Source organism: Triturus cristatus, unplaced genomic scaffold (assembly GCF_964204655.1).
Source record: "Triturus cristatus unplaced genomic scaffold, aTriCri1.1 SCAFFOLD_196, whole genome shotgun sequence".
In the NCBI taxonomy this organism is placed as follows: domain Eukaryota; kingdom Metazoa; phylum Chordata; class Amphibia; order Caudata; family Salamandridae; genus Triturus; species Triturus cristatus.
In genome coordinates, this window is record NW_028187565.1 from 1036050 (window position 1) to 1055132 (window position 19083).

The window sequence follows — 19083 nt, forward strand, 5'->3', positions numbered from 1 at the left end:
ATAGAAGAGAAGGGGTAGTTTCTTTTCTGTAACTCCAGTTCTGTAGTAGTGGTATCTCTGTTATAGTCATAATCTAGTGAATAGTCCCGCCCATGTGCGGGGACCCCGGAGCAATAAAAATAATCTCTTAAATTGTCAAGCCATGCAGACCTGCATCTACACTTAAGAGAGAATTTCAAAGACAGATAATGCAGCCTATAACCACAGGCTACACTGTCCAGTACTTCAACTTGTAAATTCCACCAACATCCACAAGCAGCACTGCCTGCCCAGCTTTTTCCACAGAGAAAAACCTGCCTCTACCAGCAAAAGCCTCTGGAATGATAGAGAGGGAGGAATGGACAGACAAGCCCCATAGGCTGCCATTATGTGGCTCAGAACAGGATACTGTGCCTTTAAGAAAACTTTCCAGAACTTTTCCAGTATCCCAGAATGCACAGCAACTCCCTTTTACTTCCAATTCTTTTTTCCGGCTCCTGCTAGCAGGACCCTGGAGCATTGAGCTCTCCCTTTTCAAGGGATTATTTGGATTTGTTCACTTTTCAAGTGATATATTTAGTACCTTGTTGCCTTCCTTCTTGTGTGTGCTCTGTGTGGTCAACATGCCTGGCTTGTTTGACAGGTGCCCAGAGTGCGAGAGAAAGAAGGCCAAGTCTGACCTACACAGGGTGTGCATCGTCTGCCTTTCCCAGTCCCATGTCCCAGAGGAGTTTGACATTTGTCAATCTTTCTCAGCCAGGACCCTGAAGGAAAGGATGAAGATCAGGCTCCTTGGACTGGAGGACAGAAGGCTGAGGGCACAAGGTGGGTCAGGACGGGCTGATTCTGCCCATGCTGAGGCCCCTGGGGGGCTCCCCAGGGGTAGGAAGTCCAGCAAACGTCCCCATTCTCCGTAGACGTCGACTACGGCGTCGAGGGGGATGGCTGTAGTCTGCTCACCGTCTCCCAAGGGCCCTGGGGAGAAACGGCGTCGACGCAGCAGCAAGGCAACAATGTTCAAACTGGCCACGGGGTGCCTTCTAGAATGCTAGGCTCCCCTGTTGAAATGACGGGGAAAACCCACTCCGGGTCTCTTGCGAACTCCACTCTTTGCTGTACAGGGTCGCCGTTCTATGTCAACCCGTTTCAGCTCCCCTTGCACTCGTGGAAGACCGCTGCAGGACAGTGGGCGCCGAGGGCTTGGAGTTGGAACCGGTGGGTCAGGGCGACACAAAGTTTGTCAATTCTGCTAAATTGGATGATTTCGTGGATCGGGACCCTCACAGATAAATAACGGCCATGCCGCAATCTTAGAGTGCGACATATATGTCCCATTGCGCTATACGGGCAGACGGGGGGGGTGCAACAGGGAGGTGGGGTGGATATATGTGACACGGCAACGTCAGACCCCCCCTCCCCCTCCTGCAGATCTGGACAGTTTCGGAGGTTCAGGATCACTCATGTACTGCGGCCATAGTGTACACCTGATGCGTGACATACTCCAGCTTTGGGATCCTTGTTTGAGGGCTGAAGAAAGGGCAGTACAAGACGGAGGGGCGGGCGGAAGGGGCAGCAAAGGGTGGTCGGTGGTTGGAAGGGTCAGAGCCAATGTGCCCTTCTTGCATACTAGCAGCTGGGAGTGGGGGGAGGAGGGGTGCTCAATCGCACCCACAGACCGTGCCATGCTGTACTCTCGGCATGTAGGTGGAGTGTGCAAGCTAGGGTCAGGCCCTGTAGACTCTGGCAATGTCGGGGTTCCGACACCCCCATAGAAGGTAGGCGCATGGCATGCCTAGGGAGTAACTGCAACCTCCACTGGAACTCATGCTGGTTCTACCGTCTTGTCGGTAGTTTGGGGTTTTAGCAAACACCCCAAATGCAGATATGTGTCACTTTTAGAGAATAACATTCTTGGGAATGGGCGGTGGTAGTGTGGCAAGACAGTGCTCAATTTGTAAAATTATAAGTGCTGGAGCAAACGTTTTACTTAGGAGTCCACCCCCGATGCTGTGGATTGTTGGATGCTAACCCGGCCTGGTCTCACTTCTTCCTCACCCCTCCTTCATCCACCTCTCTCTCCCTTTAGTTCTCTCTGCATGTTTTTTCATCCCCGCGTTCTCCCTATGTCATTGTTTTCCCTTCTATCTCTTCACCTGTCTTTCCTCCTCTTTAACTTTCTCCCTCTTGTTCTGCATCAAAATCTGATGGAAAAAAATAAGTTCCAGTCCCCAAAAATGAGTGTCCACTATTCGCTACTACTGGTACACGTTATGAAATGGAAAGGGTGGCGATTATCTTTAAAAGAGCAGAATAGGGCTCCGTTAGTTCGTCTTGAGGATTCGGGTGGATTCTGAGTTCGAGCACACAGCCCAGATACAATTATGCGGAACGCCTAGAGAGTAACATCTTGCTGGCTTGAAGGGGCAGAAGGGTACAGGGAAAGGGAAGGGCGATTGTCTCTAAAAGAGCAGAATCGGACATCGTTCATCGTTTTACGGAGACAGGTGTTTTCTGGGTTCGAATACACACCCCAGATGCAATTATGTGGCACGTGTACAGAGGCAGCCTGAAAGGGCAGGAGGGTACTGGTCAGGAGGGAGGGGGTTTTCTTTAAGAGAGCAGAAGCGGGCTGTTCGTCATTTGGATAGTTTCGGAGTTACATCGCACACCCCTGATGCAGATATGCGGCACTCGCAGAGAGTAAATCTTGCTGAGTTAAAGGGGAGCAGGAAGGTACAGAACAAGAAGGAAGGCGGTTATCTTTATCAATTAAAACAAGCAGCCCACCTCTCTTACTTGCTTCCTGTAAAATGGATCAAAAAAAATGCAGAAGCCCGCGAGTGGTGCGCGTGCACCACAGCGAGCCCTGGTTTCGGTTCCAATTATCGCGCCCGTGTCTGGGCACGATCATTGCTCCTCCCACGGCCTATTTGTGTCTATTACGCGCTTGGTGCGCGTAATAGACACCAATAGGCTGAGGGAGGAGCAATGCGCCCGCCTTTGGCCAATAGCGTGCAGTCTTTCATTTAAAGACGCACGCTAAGGCCAATGGAGTAGCTGAAAAGGAAACGCACACGCACGAGTGTGTACGATTCCCAGGTCAGCTTAGATTCCCCGTTTTTCACCTACAAAATGTCTCGTGCTGCGCAAGCACTGCTACACAGTGCACCGCTAGGCGCGAGACCTAAAAATCAGTGCATTAAGGCCTGGAAAGCTCTGTAAGATGCAGTAGATCTAAAAGATACAAAAAAGGTCTGGGAAATTATGGGATTGGACTGTACAGGATCAAGCAAGAGCTTGGAGGCCAACATAAGCCCCTTAAGATAGGTAGAACACTCTGCCTCCTTATACCAAGTGGCCACGGAGGATGACCTGGGAAGAGCAAAATGGATCCGCAGGGATCTATAGAGAATCAAGCTGCAGCAATGGCTCTCATGCGTAATTACTATCATGAAGATATCGTGTATTTAGTCCAGGCCATGCAACATCAAAAATTGGGAAAAGTCCCAAGCCCAGACCAGGTGCCAACAGGTGTGTTCAAAAATAATCTAGACATGAGGCTCTGTCCCTCAACAGCAGCCTTTAATGCAATCTTAGCGGGAGGCGTGGTCCCAGATTCCTGGAGGTCATCCAGAATAGTCCCCATTCATAACAAGCATTGGCATAGCCAATAGGTCTCGCCTTTGGGACCTTATAAGTGTTTAGCCATGCAACAGTTGATGTTGTTGCACCAAGGATATTGTGCTGCATAACTAAATACTTATAAGGTCCCAAAAGCGAAACCTATTGGCTAGGCCAATGATTGTATTTAATTGGAATTTTACAGCTCCCTGCTCTGTTACGCACTGTGTAGGCTTTTAGTGGCTCCAGTACCACATGTGACAATGCTTTTCTCGAATGACACTTAGCATTCTGTGACTTTACATTTTCCCTGTTATAACTACGGGTGAGAGATGTAATTTGTAGCCGAATTGGCTATATGCTCTCCAAGAATTTAGCAATAGAGAAGACAATGACCGAAGATGTCCGTTCCACATCATCTTATCGCTTCCCTATATTGGACAACACTTAAATGCGGCGCAAAGGAGAAATCCAATGCCTGTGCTGCTTATAGTACCTAGGGCAATAAAAGAGGAGGTTATAGTCAGTTACTTTTGGAAACAGGACATATTTCACTACCTCTTAGTTTGCCATTTCATTAGACAGTAAAGGTAGCGCACTCTGCCAGGAGCTTCTATGCCAGTGTGCGCATTTTGAGACCAAAAATATTTTTGCTTTTTTCCTTCGTGTTTTCTTTATTATGGGAGCTCCTGGGCACTCGCCAACAGAACGTTTTATGAAAAACATGAATGAAATAGACAAGCATGGACAACCTCAAAAGACTGGCAGCCAACACCAGACCTGTAGTCCAAGCCAGTGTGTGTTAAATGTTTTGGGCCTTTGTAGGAACCATTGAAGCTCACCAGTCTGTTAGAAATTAAAGAGCGTAGCCTTTTTTTAAATTATTTATTTTAAGATGCCCCTGAAAAATTGGAGGAGTGGCATTGACATGAGCTGAGAGTCGAAGGCTTGGTACTAAATATTCTAACTCCAACAACTCCACTGTTTGATGCACATAGGTGCGCACACGTGAAATACTTCGCCTGTTCAGAGGCAGCGGGGCATGGGCTGATGAAATACTGGCACCACATCTGCACCAAAGCTTTCAAGGTTTTCGGTATGACCAAAGATAAACCCAGTGGAGGAAAGAAAGTGCCAAAGGATTTCAGTCGCATAAACCCTCAAGTCACCTGTGTTCATTTCTCTACTTTTTAGGTATACTCAACTGTCAAATCGAGGAGATCCGCAAAGTGGCAATGTGGTATTGTTCCTCCAGCTAGTGTGTTATTAGATATAATCATCTGTTGCCGCAGATGACTTTCATTCCTTTACTTTTTTTTAAAAGTATAATGGACCGGCGAATTAAGGATGTCTGGTCAAGTGGCTGTCTAGCACTGAGCCTACAGCCGGTGTGTTATTAGATATATTAATCAGTTCCAGCAGAACACGTATAAACAGATGCATATCAAGATTGTCCTGTATCCCATTCAGAACTCCATGCACTTCCACCTTCTTGAAATGTTCTAATGCGCTACTGCAAGGGTTCTTAACCTTTTGACATCTGTTGCCCCCAGTTAAGCACTATTGAGATCTAGAGACGCCCACCGAAAGAGCAGTGGGCGAGGAGTGCAGATTGGGACAGTGCGGAGGTAGAGGTGGATGGGGTGAGAAAGAAACGAAAGAGAAGGCGAGCGGATTGGGAGAAGCAGTTAAGAATAGTGAGAGAGGCGGGTGCAGAGATGAGAGAGCGATAGGTGGATGGGGGACCGCGGAAGGGACCGGAGGGCCGATGGGTGAGTACACGAATTGAGGGATGAAAAGCGACGAGTGACTACTTGGGGAGGAATGAGCGGTTGAAAAGTGTTAAGGGGTGGGGGAAGGAGTGGAGCGGTCCAATGGTCGAAGGATGTGTGGGTGAGTAGACGGAGCCAGGGTGGAGTGGTATGGCATGGCTGACAGCGGTGAAAGGGGGAGACGTGCAAGAATGTTGGGATGGGCGGATGGGGAGGCAGGGTAAAAGTGTGAGCGGCTTAGGCAGGACGAAGGGCTGAAGTGTGTGGGAAGGAGTTAAGAGAAACTAGTAAGGGCTATAAGTCTCCGATGTTTGGCATTCTGTAGCCCCAGGGACAGAAATACGCAGGGAAGGACACTCTTGTGAATAAACATGCTGACCAGTTAGAATAGAAACAAACATTGGCTGCATGCGTGCGCGCGCAGTCTGCTCTTTTTCCAAGCACACACTCATGCTTGTGGCGCGCCGCTGCGCACTCACGCAAGCTGTATGCCGCCACAAGCACGAGTGTATGCTTGGAAAAAGAGTTGTACGACGGCTACTGGTCTCCTATGCAGCGCATGCGCGCTGCGTAGGCGAGACCTAAAAACGGGAGGAGGGGTGATTTACTAATTATCGCCCAATGTCATTACTGTACGTTGTAGGACGCTTGCCCACCTGGAAACTTGGATGAAGGACAACCGTATAATCTCACATTCAAGCCGGGTTCCGCAAGACCCAGAGCACAGTTGACCAAGTTCTGAGATTATACATGATTTGTCTAAAGTATGAGACTCTCCGAAAATCATCTCTTTCTGATTTTCATAGATCTAAAGACCACTTTTGATAGCGTGGACTGGACTACACTTTGGCACTGTTGGACCTGGCCCCTCTGGCAGGTCCGCCCCTGAAGTTTTTATGCTATATGTAACCTGGGGATGGTGATTCCCCCTCTGAGTGAGTGTGAGGAGAGAGCGACCTCCCCTTCCATAGGAATACATGGGGAATGGATGAGTCCTCAGTAGTTCCCGGTGCGTAGGGTGTGCAGGGTCAAGTCTGGTATGGATGAACTCGGGAGGTTGAATGCTGCGCAACGGTATATGAGGTATGAGTGTGTCTAGTGCAGAAGTCCCTCTTTTGGAAGTTGGCATATTTGTGGAATATGTGCCTGGCGTATGATTGGCCGGGGCTGGCTGGTGAGCCTGGCTCCCAGGATCTGGGAGGGTCTGCCCGGTGGTGAATGGAGTGTTTAGCATACTGATGTGAGGGGAGGAGTGAGCCTGGGTCTGCTTGTGGATTGACCGTCTGGTTTGAGTGTCATGAATGAGGCTGGGTTTTCCCCAGACACTGCTGGCTCCACCCCCTGGGGTGCGGCTGATGTTCCTAGCCTGGCCAGTGTAAAGAATCCCCCATAACCAGTTCCAGCTGGTTCTCCCCCTGCCTGCCCCTTCAGACCAAGAATGTGTGTATAAAAAGGGTGCTGGGACACCCTGGACTTGTTCTTGTTCTCCAACTTGAATCTACCCGGAGCTGCTGCTGCTGGGGCTCAGGGGTGGCGTGCCTCCCTGGGCCCTGCCCTACTCCTGGACTAAGGATGGCCCCTTCCCCTCTTTGGCGCTGTTGGGCCCCCTCTGAGGTCCTGGACTACCGACGGACTTTGGTAGCCTGCATCTAGCGCTGGGGGAGCGCTGTCCCTTCTGCCCAGCGCCTGGAAGCGCTGCTCCCTGCCCCTGCCGCTTTGGGGTCCTTCACTCCTGCACCAGCGCTGGTAGTGCTACATTCAACGAGCCGGTGCCCACCCGGCGTCTACCCCGTGCTCCCAGTGTTCGATACCCCCAGCGAGTGCCTACCTCGCTTTATTCTCTGCCCGTGTGCCTTACGAGGGAGCCCACTCCTCGTCGATTTCTCCCCGAGTTCACCGCCGCCGCCCGGGACCCTAGTGACGTCATCCCCGGGCCGCGCTGGTATTGGCTGCCGGCCCGGGATTCCCCACTGGCGTCATCCCCCAGGCCGCGCCGTGATTGGCTGCCGGCCCGGGAGAAGGAGGAGAGGCCGGCCGAAGGAAAACGACGTAGCAGGAGCGGCGGGAGCTCACTCCGCGCCCCTGCGATACCCCCGTGAAGCTGCTGACCTTCCCCGGGGCTCCCGAGAGAGAGAGAGCCCCGGAGCACAAGGAGAAGGCTGGCGCAGCGAAGGAGACCGGCGCACCAAAACCGGTGAGTGCTGCTGCGAGCCCCAGGGAGGAGGGGCGTCGGGACACGTTGTCGGTGTCCGCCCCCCCCCTCGAGTGAATCTCCGGTTGTGCCCGAGGCCCAGGAGGCCTCCCACGAAGCCCAGTCCCCCGAGAGGGACTCCGCGTGCCCCCCCAATGGTCTGAGCCCTGCGAGGCTCCACCTGTGGCATTGCCCCCAGAGCCCAAGAGGCTCCACCGTATCATTGCCCCCCAGAGCCCGAGTGGCCCCACCCGTTGGCACCCTTTTCCCCAGGGCCGGTAAGGCTCCCACGGGGTCCCTCAGTGGCCCAGCACTTAGTGGGCCACTGCTACGTTTAGCTTTGCCCCGGGCTCCCTGCCATGAACATCGAGACACTTGGGCACCTTGCCCCAGAAAGGCCCGCTGGCCTGTGGATTGCCATGGACCAGGTCTAATGTGATCCCTACACGTATTCTGTGTTGCACCTCTACGGGTGCTCCTGTTGTTGTGTACCTTGTCCTATTTTCCCCCCTTGAATACCAGATGTCCCCTATGTGATTCCTGGCCGTGGTCCCTTGGCCCTGTGCTGTACCTTCTTCCCCGAAGCCCCTACCCGTGCCCCTGGCACCTTGTACGATGTGTGTTCCTATGTGTCCTGCTTAATACAGAATCTATTTTTCATATATATATACTTGGTGTGGAGTTCCTTTGTGGGAGGCCCGGGAGGTTGTTGTTGGTGGGTGCGTGCGCAAATGCTTCACACGTCCTCCGAGATAGGCCTGGCTGCCCGCGCCGCGTTGCCTAGAGGGCGAGCAGGGGTCGACCTTTCATAGGAGTGGTGGTCTCTGACTGGCTGTGGCGCAAGCCCTGGCCGGCCGGGGGTCCCATTTCCTACACTGGTGGCAGCGGTGGGATCCGGACTTGTGTTTGCGCAGTACCCCAACGATAACTGGCCTCCCTGCAAAACTCTGTATTATACATGGTCGCAAAGAAAGGAGATTATTGTTTTAAGGGGTTACGTAAATGTCCGCTCTGTGAAAGATGTGTTCGAGTCAGGTGTCCCCCCCGTACCCCGCTGAATATGGTTTAGGCGTCAGGTGTCGCCCTGGCTGAATTGACGTTACCCCGCTGAATGTGTTGGAGGCATCATGTGTTCCGTGCACCGCTGAATGTGTCTGATGCGTCAGGTGTCCTTCCTTACCCCGCTGAATGTGTTGGAGGCATCATGTGTTCCGTGCACCGCTGAATGTGTCTGATGCGTCAGGTGTCCCCCCTGTACCCCGCTGAATATGGTTTAGGCGTCAGGTGTCGCCCTGGCTGAATTTACGTTACCGCGCTGAATGTGTTGGAGGCATCATGTGTTCCGTGCACCGCTGAATGTGTCTGATGCGTCAGGGTCCTTCCTTACCCCGCTGAATGTGTTGGAGGCATCATGTGTTCCGTGCACCGCTGAATGTGTCTGATGCGTCAGGTGTCCCCCCCGTACCCCGCTGAATATGGTTTAGGCGTCAGGTGTCGCCCTGGCTGAATTTACGTTAAGTTGTATCCTGGACAAGGAAGACCTGCTGGCTCGGCCGCGGCTTGCCTTGGGGAGAGCTGAACATTGAGACCTGCTGGCGCTGCCGCGGCTCGTTTTGTGAAAGTTATGGTAGTTGTATCCCGGACAAGGAAGCCCTGCTGGCTCGGCCGCGGCTTGCCTTGGGGAGAGCTGAACCTTGAGACCTGCTGGCGCTGCCGCGGCTCGTTTTGTGAAAGTTATGGTAGTTGTATCCCGGACAAGGAAGACCTGCTGGCTCGGCCGCGGCTTGCCTTGGGGAGAGCTGAACCTTGAGACCGGCTAGTGCTGCCGCGGCTCGTTTTATTGAATTTATGTTAAGTTGTATCCTGGACAAGGGAGACCGCTGGCGCTGCTGCGGCTTGCCTTGGGGAGAGCTGAACGCTTAGTTCCCAGGTGGAAGACCAGTGGAGGGAGGAAGTTCCAAAACTGATAGGAAGGTGTGTTCTGAGGGTGTTCCCCCTGGGAGGACGCGGAACCTCAGAAGTAGAGGTAGGGTGGGGCATTCTTGCCCGTGACCTCTGGCAAGCCTGAGGGTGCGGACCCTAGGTGGAAGGAACAGTGGTAGGCGTGGCTACCCTGAGAAAGGGAGTGGAGAAGGGCTATTGTGGGCCCGGGGTTACCACCCCCCACTCCGGATTAGCAGGGACCAGTGGTATCTGGGGAGCCCAGGGCCTGGTCCTAGTCACAGACAACTAAGGCGTACCAGTAGGATAGCCTGGTTGGGCCTATGTCTTTATTGTTTTTCATTTTTTTCACATTTTTAGCCTGTGTGTGTCTATCGGTCCAGGTAGGCGTTGAACTGGAGGGTGGCTCGGTAGCGCGGGCCACGTCCATGTTCTATCGCCCTGCAAGCAGGGAAGTCCATCACGGTAGTGATTGGTCTACCCTGCCTTTGGGCTGGGAGGGACGTGTGTTGGACCTGGCCCCTCTGGCAGGTCCGCCCCTGAAGTTTTTATGCTATATGTAACCTGGGGATGGTGATTCCCCCTCTGAGTGAGTGTGAGGAGAGAGCGACCTCCCCTTCCATAGGAATACATGGGGAATGGATGAGTCCTCAGTAGTTCCCGGTGCGTAGGGTGTGCAGGGTCAAGTCTGGTATGGATGAACTCGGGAGGTTGAATGCTGCGCAACGGTATATGAGGTATGAGTGTGTCTAGTGCAGAAGTCCCTCTTTTGGAAGTTGGCATATTTGTGGAATATGTGCCTGGCGTATGATTGGCCGGGGCTGGCTGGTGAGCCTGGCTCCCAGGATCTGGGAGGGTCTGCCCGGTGGTGAATGGAGTGTTTAGCATACTGATGTGAGGGGAGGAGTGAGCCTGGGTCTGCTTGTGGATTGACCGTCTGGTTTGAGTGTCATGAATGAGGCTGGGTTTTCCCCAGACACTGCTGGCTCCACCCCCCTGGGGTGCGGCTGATGTTCCTAGCCTGGCCAGTGTAAAGAATCCCCCATAACCAGTTCCAGCTGGTTCTCCCCCTGCCTGCCCCTTCAGACCAAGAATGTGTGTATAAAAAGGGTGCTGGGACACCCTGGACTTGTTCTTGTTCTCCAACTTGAATCTACCCGGAGCTGCTGCTGCTGGGGCTCAGGGGTGGCGTGCCTCCCTGGGCCCTGCCCTACTCCTGGACTAAGGATGGCCCCTTCCCCTCTTTGGCGCTGTTGGGCCCCCTCTGAGGTCCTGGACTACCGACGGACTTTGTTAGCCTGCATCTAGCGCTGGGGGAGCGCTGTCCCTTCTGCCCAGCGCCTGGAAGCGCTGCTCCCTGCCCCTGCCGCTTTGGGGTCCTTCACTCCTGCACCAGCGCTGGTAGCGCTACATTCAACGAGCCGGTGCCCACCCGACGTCTACCCCGTGCTCCCAGTGTTCGATACCCCCAGCGAGTGCCTACCTCGCTTTATTCTCTGCCCGTGTGCCTTACGAGGGAGCCCACTCCTCGTCGATTTCTCCCCGAGTTCACCGCCGCCGCCCGGGACCCTAGTGACGTCATCCCCGGGCCGCGCTGGTATTGGCTGCCGGCCCGGGATTCCCCACTGGCGTCATCCCCCAGGCCGCGCCGTGATTGGCTGCCGGCCCGGGAGAAGGAGGAGAGGCCGGCCGAAGGAAAACGACGTAGCAGGAGCGGCGGGAGCTCACTCCGCGCCCCTGCAATACCCCCGTGAAGCTGCTGACCTTCCCCGGGGCTCCAGAGAGAGAGAGAGCCCCGGAGCACAAGGAGAAGGCTGGCGCAGCGAAGGAGACCGGCGCACCAAAACCGGTGAGTGCTGCTGCGAGCCCCAGGGAGGAGGGGCGTCGGGACACGTTGTCGGTGTCCGCCCCCCCCCCTCGAGTGAATCTCCGGTTGTGCCCGAGGCCCAGGAGGCCTCCCACGAAGCCCAGTCCCCCGAGAGGGACTCCGCGTGCCCCCCCAATGGTCTGAGCCCTGCGAGGCTCCACCTGTGGCATTGCCCCCAGAGCCCAAGAGGCTCCACCGTATCATTGCCCCCCAGAGCCCGAGTGGCCCCACCCGTTGGCACCCTTTTCCCCAGGGCCGGTAAGGCTCCCACGGGGTCCCTCAGTGGCCCAGCACTTAGTGGGCCACTGCTACGTTTAGCTTTGCCCCGGGCTCCCTGCCATGAACATCGAGACACTTGGGCACCTTGCCCCAGAAAGGCCCGCTGGCCTGTGGATTGCCATGGACCAGGTCTAATGTGATCCCTACACGTATTCTGTGTTGCACCTCTACGGGTGCTCCTGTTGTTGTGTACCTTGTCCTATTTTCCCCCCTTGAATACCAGATGTCCCCTATGTGATTCCTGGCCGTGGTCCCTTGGCCCTGTGCTGTACCTTCTTCCCCGAAGCCCCTACCCGTGCCCCTGGCACCTTGTACGATGTGTGTTCCTATGTGTCCTGCTTAATACAGAATCTATTTTTCATATATATATACTTGGTGTGGAGTTCCTTTGTGGGAGGCCCGGGAGGTTGTTGTTGGTGGGTGCGTGCGCAAATGCTTCACACGTCCTCCGAGATAGGCCTGGCTGCCCGCGCCGCGTTGCCTAGAGGGCGAGCAGGGGTCGACCTTTCATAGGAGTGGTGGTCTCTGACTGGCTGTGGCGCAAGCCCTGGCCGGCCGGGGGTCCCATTTCCTACAGGCACATTATGGAGGACCACGCTGTTCCAAAATATCTATTGAACCTGCTAATTAACCTCCACACCAGTAACGCAGCAGCTGTAAAATATGGTCCTAAAGGCGAGTGCACTACCACATTTGTTATTTACACAGGGGTTAAACAAGGATGCTTACTAGCACCAGCTCTATTTAACATCTATATTAACGCCACAGGGAAGTCGCTTATCGATCTTTGCCAGGATGTACCCAAGCTGGGGAATTACCAAATGCTGATCCTTATGTGTGCTGTTGATGCGGTCATTCTAGCATGCACAGAACTGTCAGTGCACCACTTTTCTGTAAATCTAGGAAATTAACAACTGACATACAGAAAACAAAGCTCATGATAATGAAATCAAAGGCCAAGTTAAAATCGAATTTCAGGATCTATGGAAATCCAACAGAACCGGTTAAGACCTTCCATTACCTGGGTATCTGGATTGACAATAATCTTCATTGGGATGGCCAAGTAACCAAATCCAAAGTGGTCGTCGCCCAACAGGCCGTAGTGGTTCGGACGTTTGCAAGCAAGTGTAATAACCGTCTGATAAAGCCTGCACTGACTTCGTTTAAAACCAAAGCTTTAGCCGCAAGCTCCTATGGTGCTGAAATCTGGGGACATGTCAATATGCAGGCCTTACAACAAGTGGAAAACTCCTTCCTGAGACGACTGTTACACCTAGTCGCAAGAACACCAATGATAATTCTCAGAGCCGAATTGGGAATGATTACTGCAGTGGATTACATTGCTTTCCACCAAGTAAGCTTTTGGATTAGACTCTGGACCACCCCTGTTCTTGCAGAGTACCAAAAGAGCTGAGGGACATCCTGAGATGCCTGAATGGTAAAGTTTGTCTTGGTTTAGACATGTAGAGGATATGCTAAGCTCGATAGAGAGTATAGATTTGAGGCTCCAGCCAGAAAATGTGACTAAAGCCACCTTACCCGCGGTGAAAAGGAAATTCTGGGCTTTCAGGTGGCAAAAGCACAAAGCTACAAAAATTGCCTTATCTATTTATCTGGACATAAAAGCTGAACCACGTTGGGAGTCTTTCCTTGACTTAGCCTCCTGACAAAAGAGCCCTATAACTCAGATGTAGGCTATGCACGCTACAGGTTCAGTCCTATACCAAATCCTGGTCCAAGGGTCATGGACAGAGAGCTGGTATGTGTGACTGTTCCCTCGGCGGGCTAGAAACTTTGAAGCATTTTATGCTACTCTGTATTAAGTCATTAGCCCCTCGAAGATGTTAACTCCGCCCCTTGTTTATAAATACTGTACGAAGAGCTGTAAGGATGCCCTTTCACCTTAAGAGATCTATCAGGCTGTAGCATCGTATATATTCACTGCTTTGAAGGGAAGATGACCGATTAAAAAATAGGGCTTGGAGAGTAGCAACTCTAGCAAGAATGAGAAGCAAGGGAGCTTATTATGTTATTCATGTCTGGGGCATCAGGTAGATGTTTGGAACACATGGTGAATATTGGTCTAAAGTGCACTTGCTCTTTGTTTCGATGGGAGGATTAGGGCAGTGATTTGACCCTACATAGGTGCTACCTCATTAGTGAGTTGGGGAGCAGCACTTATTGCTGTCATATAACGCGGTACAAGGTTGTATAGGTCTATTTCTGGCACCAATATATTTTTAAAAGCTTTGCCTTGCGCAGATGCACTTTTGCTGTTTTGCACAAGTGAATGGTAGGGCAGCACTTATAGTTGGTATGCAAGGCGAGCTAAGGTTGAATAGGTCGATCTCTGGTATCTGTGCATAATATCTTCCCTGTGTGGATGCACTTTAGCTGTTTTGCACATACGTAGCCACTGAGGCGGTCTAATATTTTCTATTCAATAGCAATTCTAGACAATCATACTTACCTGCTGGTTATGCCGACATATATATATTTTTAAAAGCTTTGATCTGCACAGATGCACTTTAGCTATCCTGCACAGGCAAAGCCTTCGAGGCAGATTAATGTCTCCAAAGTCATTAGTCGTTCTAGACGGCAACTATATATAGCACTTAACCTGTTTGTAGCAAAGAAATAATATCTTTTCTAACTACCTCTTCACCCTGCACGGATGCACTCTTTGCTTTCTTTGCACAGATAAAGCCCTTGAGGTGGCTCAATATTCCCAAGCCATCAGCTGGCAGTCAAAAATCAATTATAGCATTTTTATTTGCTTGTTGCTTAGTTACAATACTATTCTTCGCCTGTTCTCTCTTGCTTTTATAATATGAAATGTATTGTTTAAAAATAACTAGATATGCCATTTTCAGTCCCTGTTCCTTTTGCACTGACGACACACCCTTGATCTAACATCTATGATTTTATTTGTTGTTCATCCCTGCTTAGCTAAACTTTTCGTGATATAGTGGAGGATGATTGTTACATCCATGTTACCAAGGGAAGCCACGTGGACTAATTGCAACCCTCTTGAGGTGTTTAACCTATTCAGGAAGTACTTTGCACCCATGACATTGCAGAAAGCAGGAATGTTAGTATAAGGGAGCCTGTCGATGGGAATGTTTTTATGTCGTTTTATCTGAACATGTATTGTCATAATGAAGTGCATATTTTTGGATATTCGGCAATGTGTAAACTCTGCTTTATTATTGTGTGGCTTTATTGCAGAGCTGAATCAATAAACTTGACTTATAGTTTTTGTCCTGACCTCTTGCACAGTGTGTGCAGTGTTGTCATATTGGAAGTGAGATGACCAGATACACAGTAGAAGCACATTAATAATTGAATGGTTCTTTTCTGGTTTTCAGCCAGTTTGGTTTTTACAACGAAAACGAGACGGTGATGGACATGCATCATCAGAAGGTAAGGAGGATCGCACCTCGGCTCTCGCCCTTCGAAGCCCACACTACATAACTGGCAATGTATTGAACACCTATGGTCTATTCTGGTCACAGTATGCTCTACGAAGGAAATATGCTCAATTTGCCAGTACCACTAGTCTTTTACCACCACTTAATGATCCAGATCCTTGATCCGCATGTATGAGTGCATAGCTTCCGCCGTTGAAACCAGAGTCCTGCTGCTATTGTTGTTGCAGAATTTGCTGTGGACGACCAAGTGTTTTTGAAAAATATCTTGCAGAAAATTGAGTGCATGTCTCTCGCTGTGTGTACATCAGTGTCCCATAGAGGGCAGTTGGTGGCAAGTTCTGCACCATCACAGTTGCACCACGCCAGGAGGCAGCAGAAGACAGTGGGAGGCATCAGGATATTCTTGAACACTGCTCTGGTTCACTGGGGTAAGTCGTGCGAACAGCTTCACTTCATCATATGAAGACCCTTATGCAGTGTTCTCTTGCAGGTCCAGGCAAAAGCCTCACCTGTCGGTGCCCTCAGTAGTGCTGCAGAGGGCCTGTGCCATGTCAACCCTATTCAGTGATAAGCAAACCCTGGTTAAATGAATGTGCATACTCTTTGTAAGGCCAGTAATAATACTGGTGAAGTTTAGTAGAAGTGGAACCCAGGTGTACTGCTAGAGGTGTTGTGGGAAGCATGAACATCCGGCTGCTTAGAGAACAGTATCCAGGTAATGGCCTGGTGCGGTGATGTCATGGGCCATCGTTTGCATGGCCACCAGGCTGCATTCCAGACAGTGTGCTTCAAGCAAGTGGGGGGCTGTTCTCACAAGTGGTCTTTATACCCAGGTGGCTGCCACCTCCTCGTTTCTCAGCAGCTGTCTTCAGGCAGCGTCTTCTTTACCTACCATTTTGAGTCCAAACCACTATCTCACATAGTCTATGATTACCTAGGCACAAGAAGGCTGGGGTGAGGTGTCATCCACCACTAGATTAAGCGCATCAAACTGTATTGCCCTTTTTTATTAAAGGTTGTTATCCAGTTTACTAGTTCATTTTGTGGAAGTTGGAAGGAACTAATTTTTTTTTTTTTTTTTTTATAAATTCTTTTTAATATTTTCTCAATAAACAGTGCACATTTTATACATAATATATGCGAATAAACAATAGTACATCAAATACAAGAGCAAATATAGTTCAGCTTACCATATCTTAACCAAACGATGGCTTACATACTACAATTTTACCCTATCCCCTCTCTCCATCTTGCTAGCGGTTCCCAAATTCTTTTACCCAGAGCCTTCCCTGCTCTCCCCTTTTTTGCATATATAGGTTTTTCCAGATTATATGTCGCAATAAGTTTTGCTAGCCATACCTGCATTAAGGGAGGAGTTTTGTCTAGCCAGGCCCTAGCTATAATTAATCTAAATACCGCCATTGTCATAAAGACAAACCTCTTAACTTCTTCACTTATTCCATCATGGCCTACTCCAAGCAGAATCCACCCGGGAGAGAGAACTAACCGTATCCCAAATGCCCTATCCAGGAAATTCTCTATATCACGAAGAAGGGTATGCAGTTGGGGACAGGTAGCAAACATATGAATTATATCAGCCTCAGGTGCGTTGCAGCGAGGGCAATTTATCCCGGCGCTGCCCCCCCATTTGGCGATTCTAGCAGGTGTATGGTAAAGCGAAAATAGAGTTTTGTAATGTTGAGATTGCAAAGGAGCAGAGCACAGGATGGTACAGCCCAATTCAAGCGACTCCTGAAAATCCTCCGTTTCTCCCCCAAGTTTCTCAGCCCACTTGCGACTATGTTTATCCAAGTCATCAACTTTAGTTTTACTTAATAAAGCATACGCGGACCTGATTGTATGTAGACCCCCGTTAACTAATATTTCCATAAAGTCATTGGTATTATATCCTGCTATACCACCGCGTTTGTCTCCAAGAAAACTTCTGACCTGTAAGTATTTAAAAAAATCTCTCCTAGACAGATCATACTTATTTACAAGAACTTCAAACTGTGCCACTCGCTCAGAATCTCTTAGATCCCCAATTTGTACGATTCCTTTTTGATTCCATGAGGCCATAACTGAATCTAAAAAGATTTCTGAGGGAAACATCTTATTATTATACAGTCTGACATATCTATTAAACCGACCAAGTCCCATCCGCTTCTGAAAAACCTTCCAGACATATATCGCTGCATTAAGGGTCCTAAACTGTTTCTCTCTAAAGTACGCAAGGTCAGTATAATATAAGAAACAATTTTCTGTCTCTTGTCCTAATAAAATTGCATATATGTCTGTGGATGATGAAATAGCTTTCTGAAGATGTCCCACTCCTCCAATTAACCCCTGCATATATTGAAGAGCAGTTGCGAAATAATATAGTCTGAAATCCGGAGCTCCCCATCCGCCTCTATCCCTCGGTAAAGTCATAAATCTGTAGGCCCTACGAGTTTTCCCATGGGACCATATAAATTTGTTAAATATACCTTCCAGGACATTGAACCACTTAGTTACGAAAATTAGCGGGATTGCTCTGAATAGGTATAAGAATTTTGGTAAAATACTCATTTTAAGTACATTAGTGCATCCAACTAACGAAAGATGTAGATTATTAATTCTCTCTAAATCTGTTTTTACTTTCTCAACCAGAGGACTTATATTTAACTCAACGAGAGTATCCAAGTTTGGGGTTATTACTATCCCCAGATAAGTAGCGGAAAGGACAACTCTAGTGTCAGTACAAAGAACATATCTATTCTTAACTATCTGGGTTTTAGACCTGTTCAGCCTATAGCCCGAAAATTGCCCAAACATACCAGCTTCCATTTCTACCTCGCCAATAGCTAAATCCAGATTCGGAGTGAGTATGGCAACGTCGTCTGCGTATGCCAAAATTTTGATTACCCGGCCATTTAAAACCATTGGGGGAATTTTATTGTTTCTCTCCAACCTACGTAAAAAAGGCTCGAGAAATAGTGCGAAGAGCAGGGGAGATGAAGGACATCCCTGTCTCGTACCCCTAGAGATAACCACTGTATCTGAGTGACCCTTGTTTACTTTCATTTTGGCTGTTGGACCTACGTACAAAGCTTGAATAGCAGTTATGAAACCGTCTCCAATACCACACCATTTCAGAATCGCCCACAAAAATCCCCAGGCGACCCTATCGAAGGCCTTCTCGGCATCTAAGAATAATGCTGCGATAGGATCCCCCAGGGACCCTGCGGCGTCAAACATTGTTATGGCCGTCCTGACATGCAGAGTGGTTCCCTTGCCTGGTATGAAACCGTGCTGCGAGGAGCTTACAAGCTGTTCTATGTTTCCTCCGAGCCTCGTCGCCAACATTTTAGAGTAGATTTTTATATCGGAGTTCATGAGTGTTATGGGCCTGTATGATCCAGGGAGTGTTGGGGGTTTCCCCTTTTTAGGGATAACGATAATATCTGCCATACCCCAGGACTCTGGGGGTAGCCCCCCCCCGCTGTGTATGGATCATAACATTGAGCATATCCACCGCTATAATATCTTGGAACAGTTTATAAAATTCAACCGGGATTTGGTCTGGCCCGGCGGCTTTTCCCGAGGGCAGGCCGTCCAAAGCACCCTTGAAGGAACTAATTTTGAATGATCTCTACCAGTATTAGAGCCTGGGACCTGCCAGTTACATACAGAATTCATCCATGCCCTGGGTCATCGTATGGCATTTTACCCTATCTGTTATCGCTCTCTACCTCATTAAGTTTTTCACTCTTTCCATCTTTCTTATTCTCCTTCCCAGTCTATCTTTAATTGTTGTTTGTGTTTTCTTTTTTTGTTTGTCCTGTCAGCTTTGCACAGCCACCCCTCCCCCTGCCGTGCTGTCGCTCTTCCATCCGTTGTGGTTGAGTAGCATGTCTGACACTCTCTCTCCTGTTTCAGGTGTACCTGCAAGATGCATTCGGCCTGAAGACGCTGGACGTCCGGCGTGCCATCACTTCGTACACCGTTCCAGGAGTGCACCAC

The 19083-nt window shown here is 50.1% G+C and overlaps 1 protein-coding gene across 1 annotated transcript in view; it reads left to right on the forward strand.

The window, feature by feature from the left end:
* PPT2 (palmitoyl-protein thioesterase 2) overlaps positions 1-19083 on the forward strand; it is a 138970-nt gene that overhangs the window by 107995 nt on the left and 11892 nt on the right. The window contains 2 exon segments of the mRNA XM_085640356.1: positions 15019-15073; positions 19000-19082. Of these exon segments, the coding sequence (XP_085496482.1) occupies positions 15019-15073; positions 19000-19082 (138 nt within the window).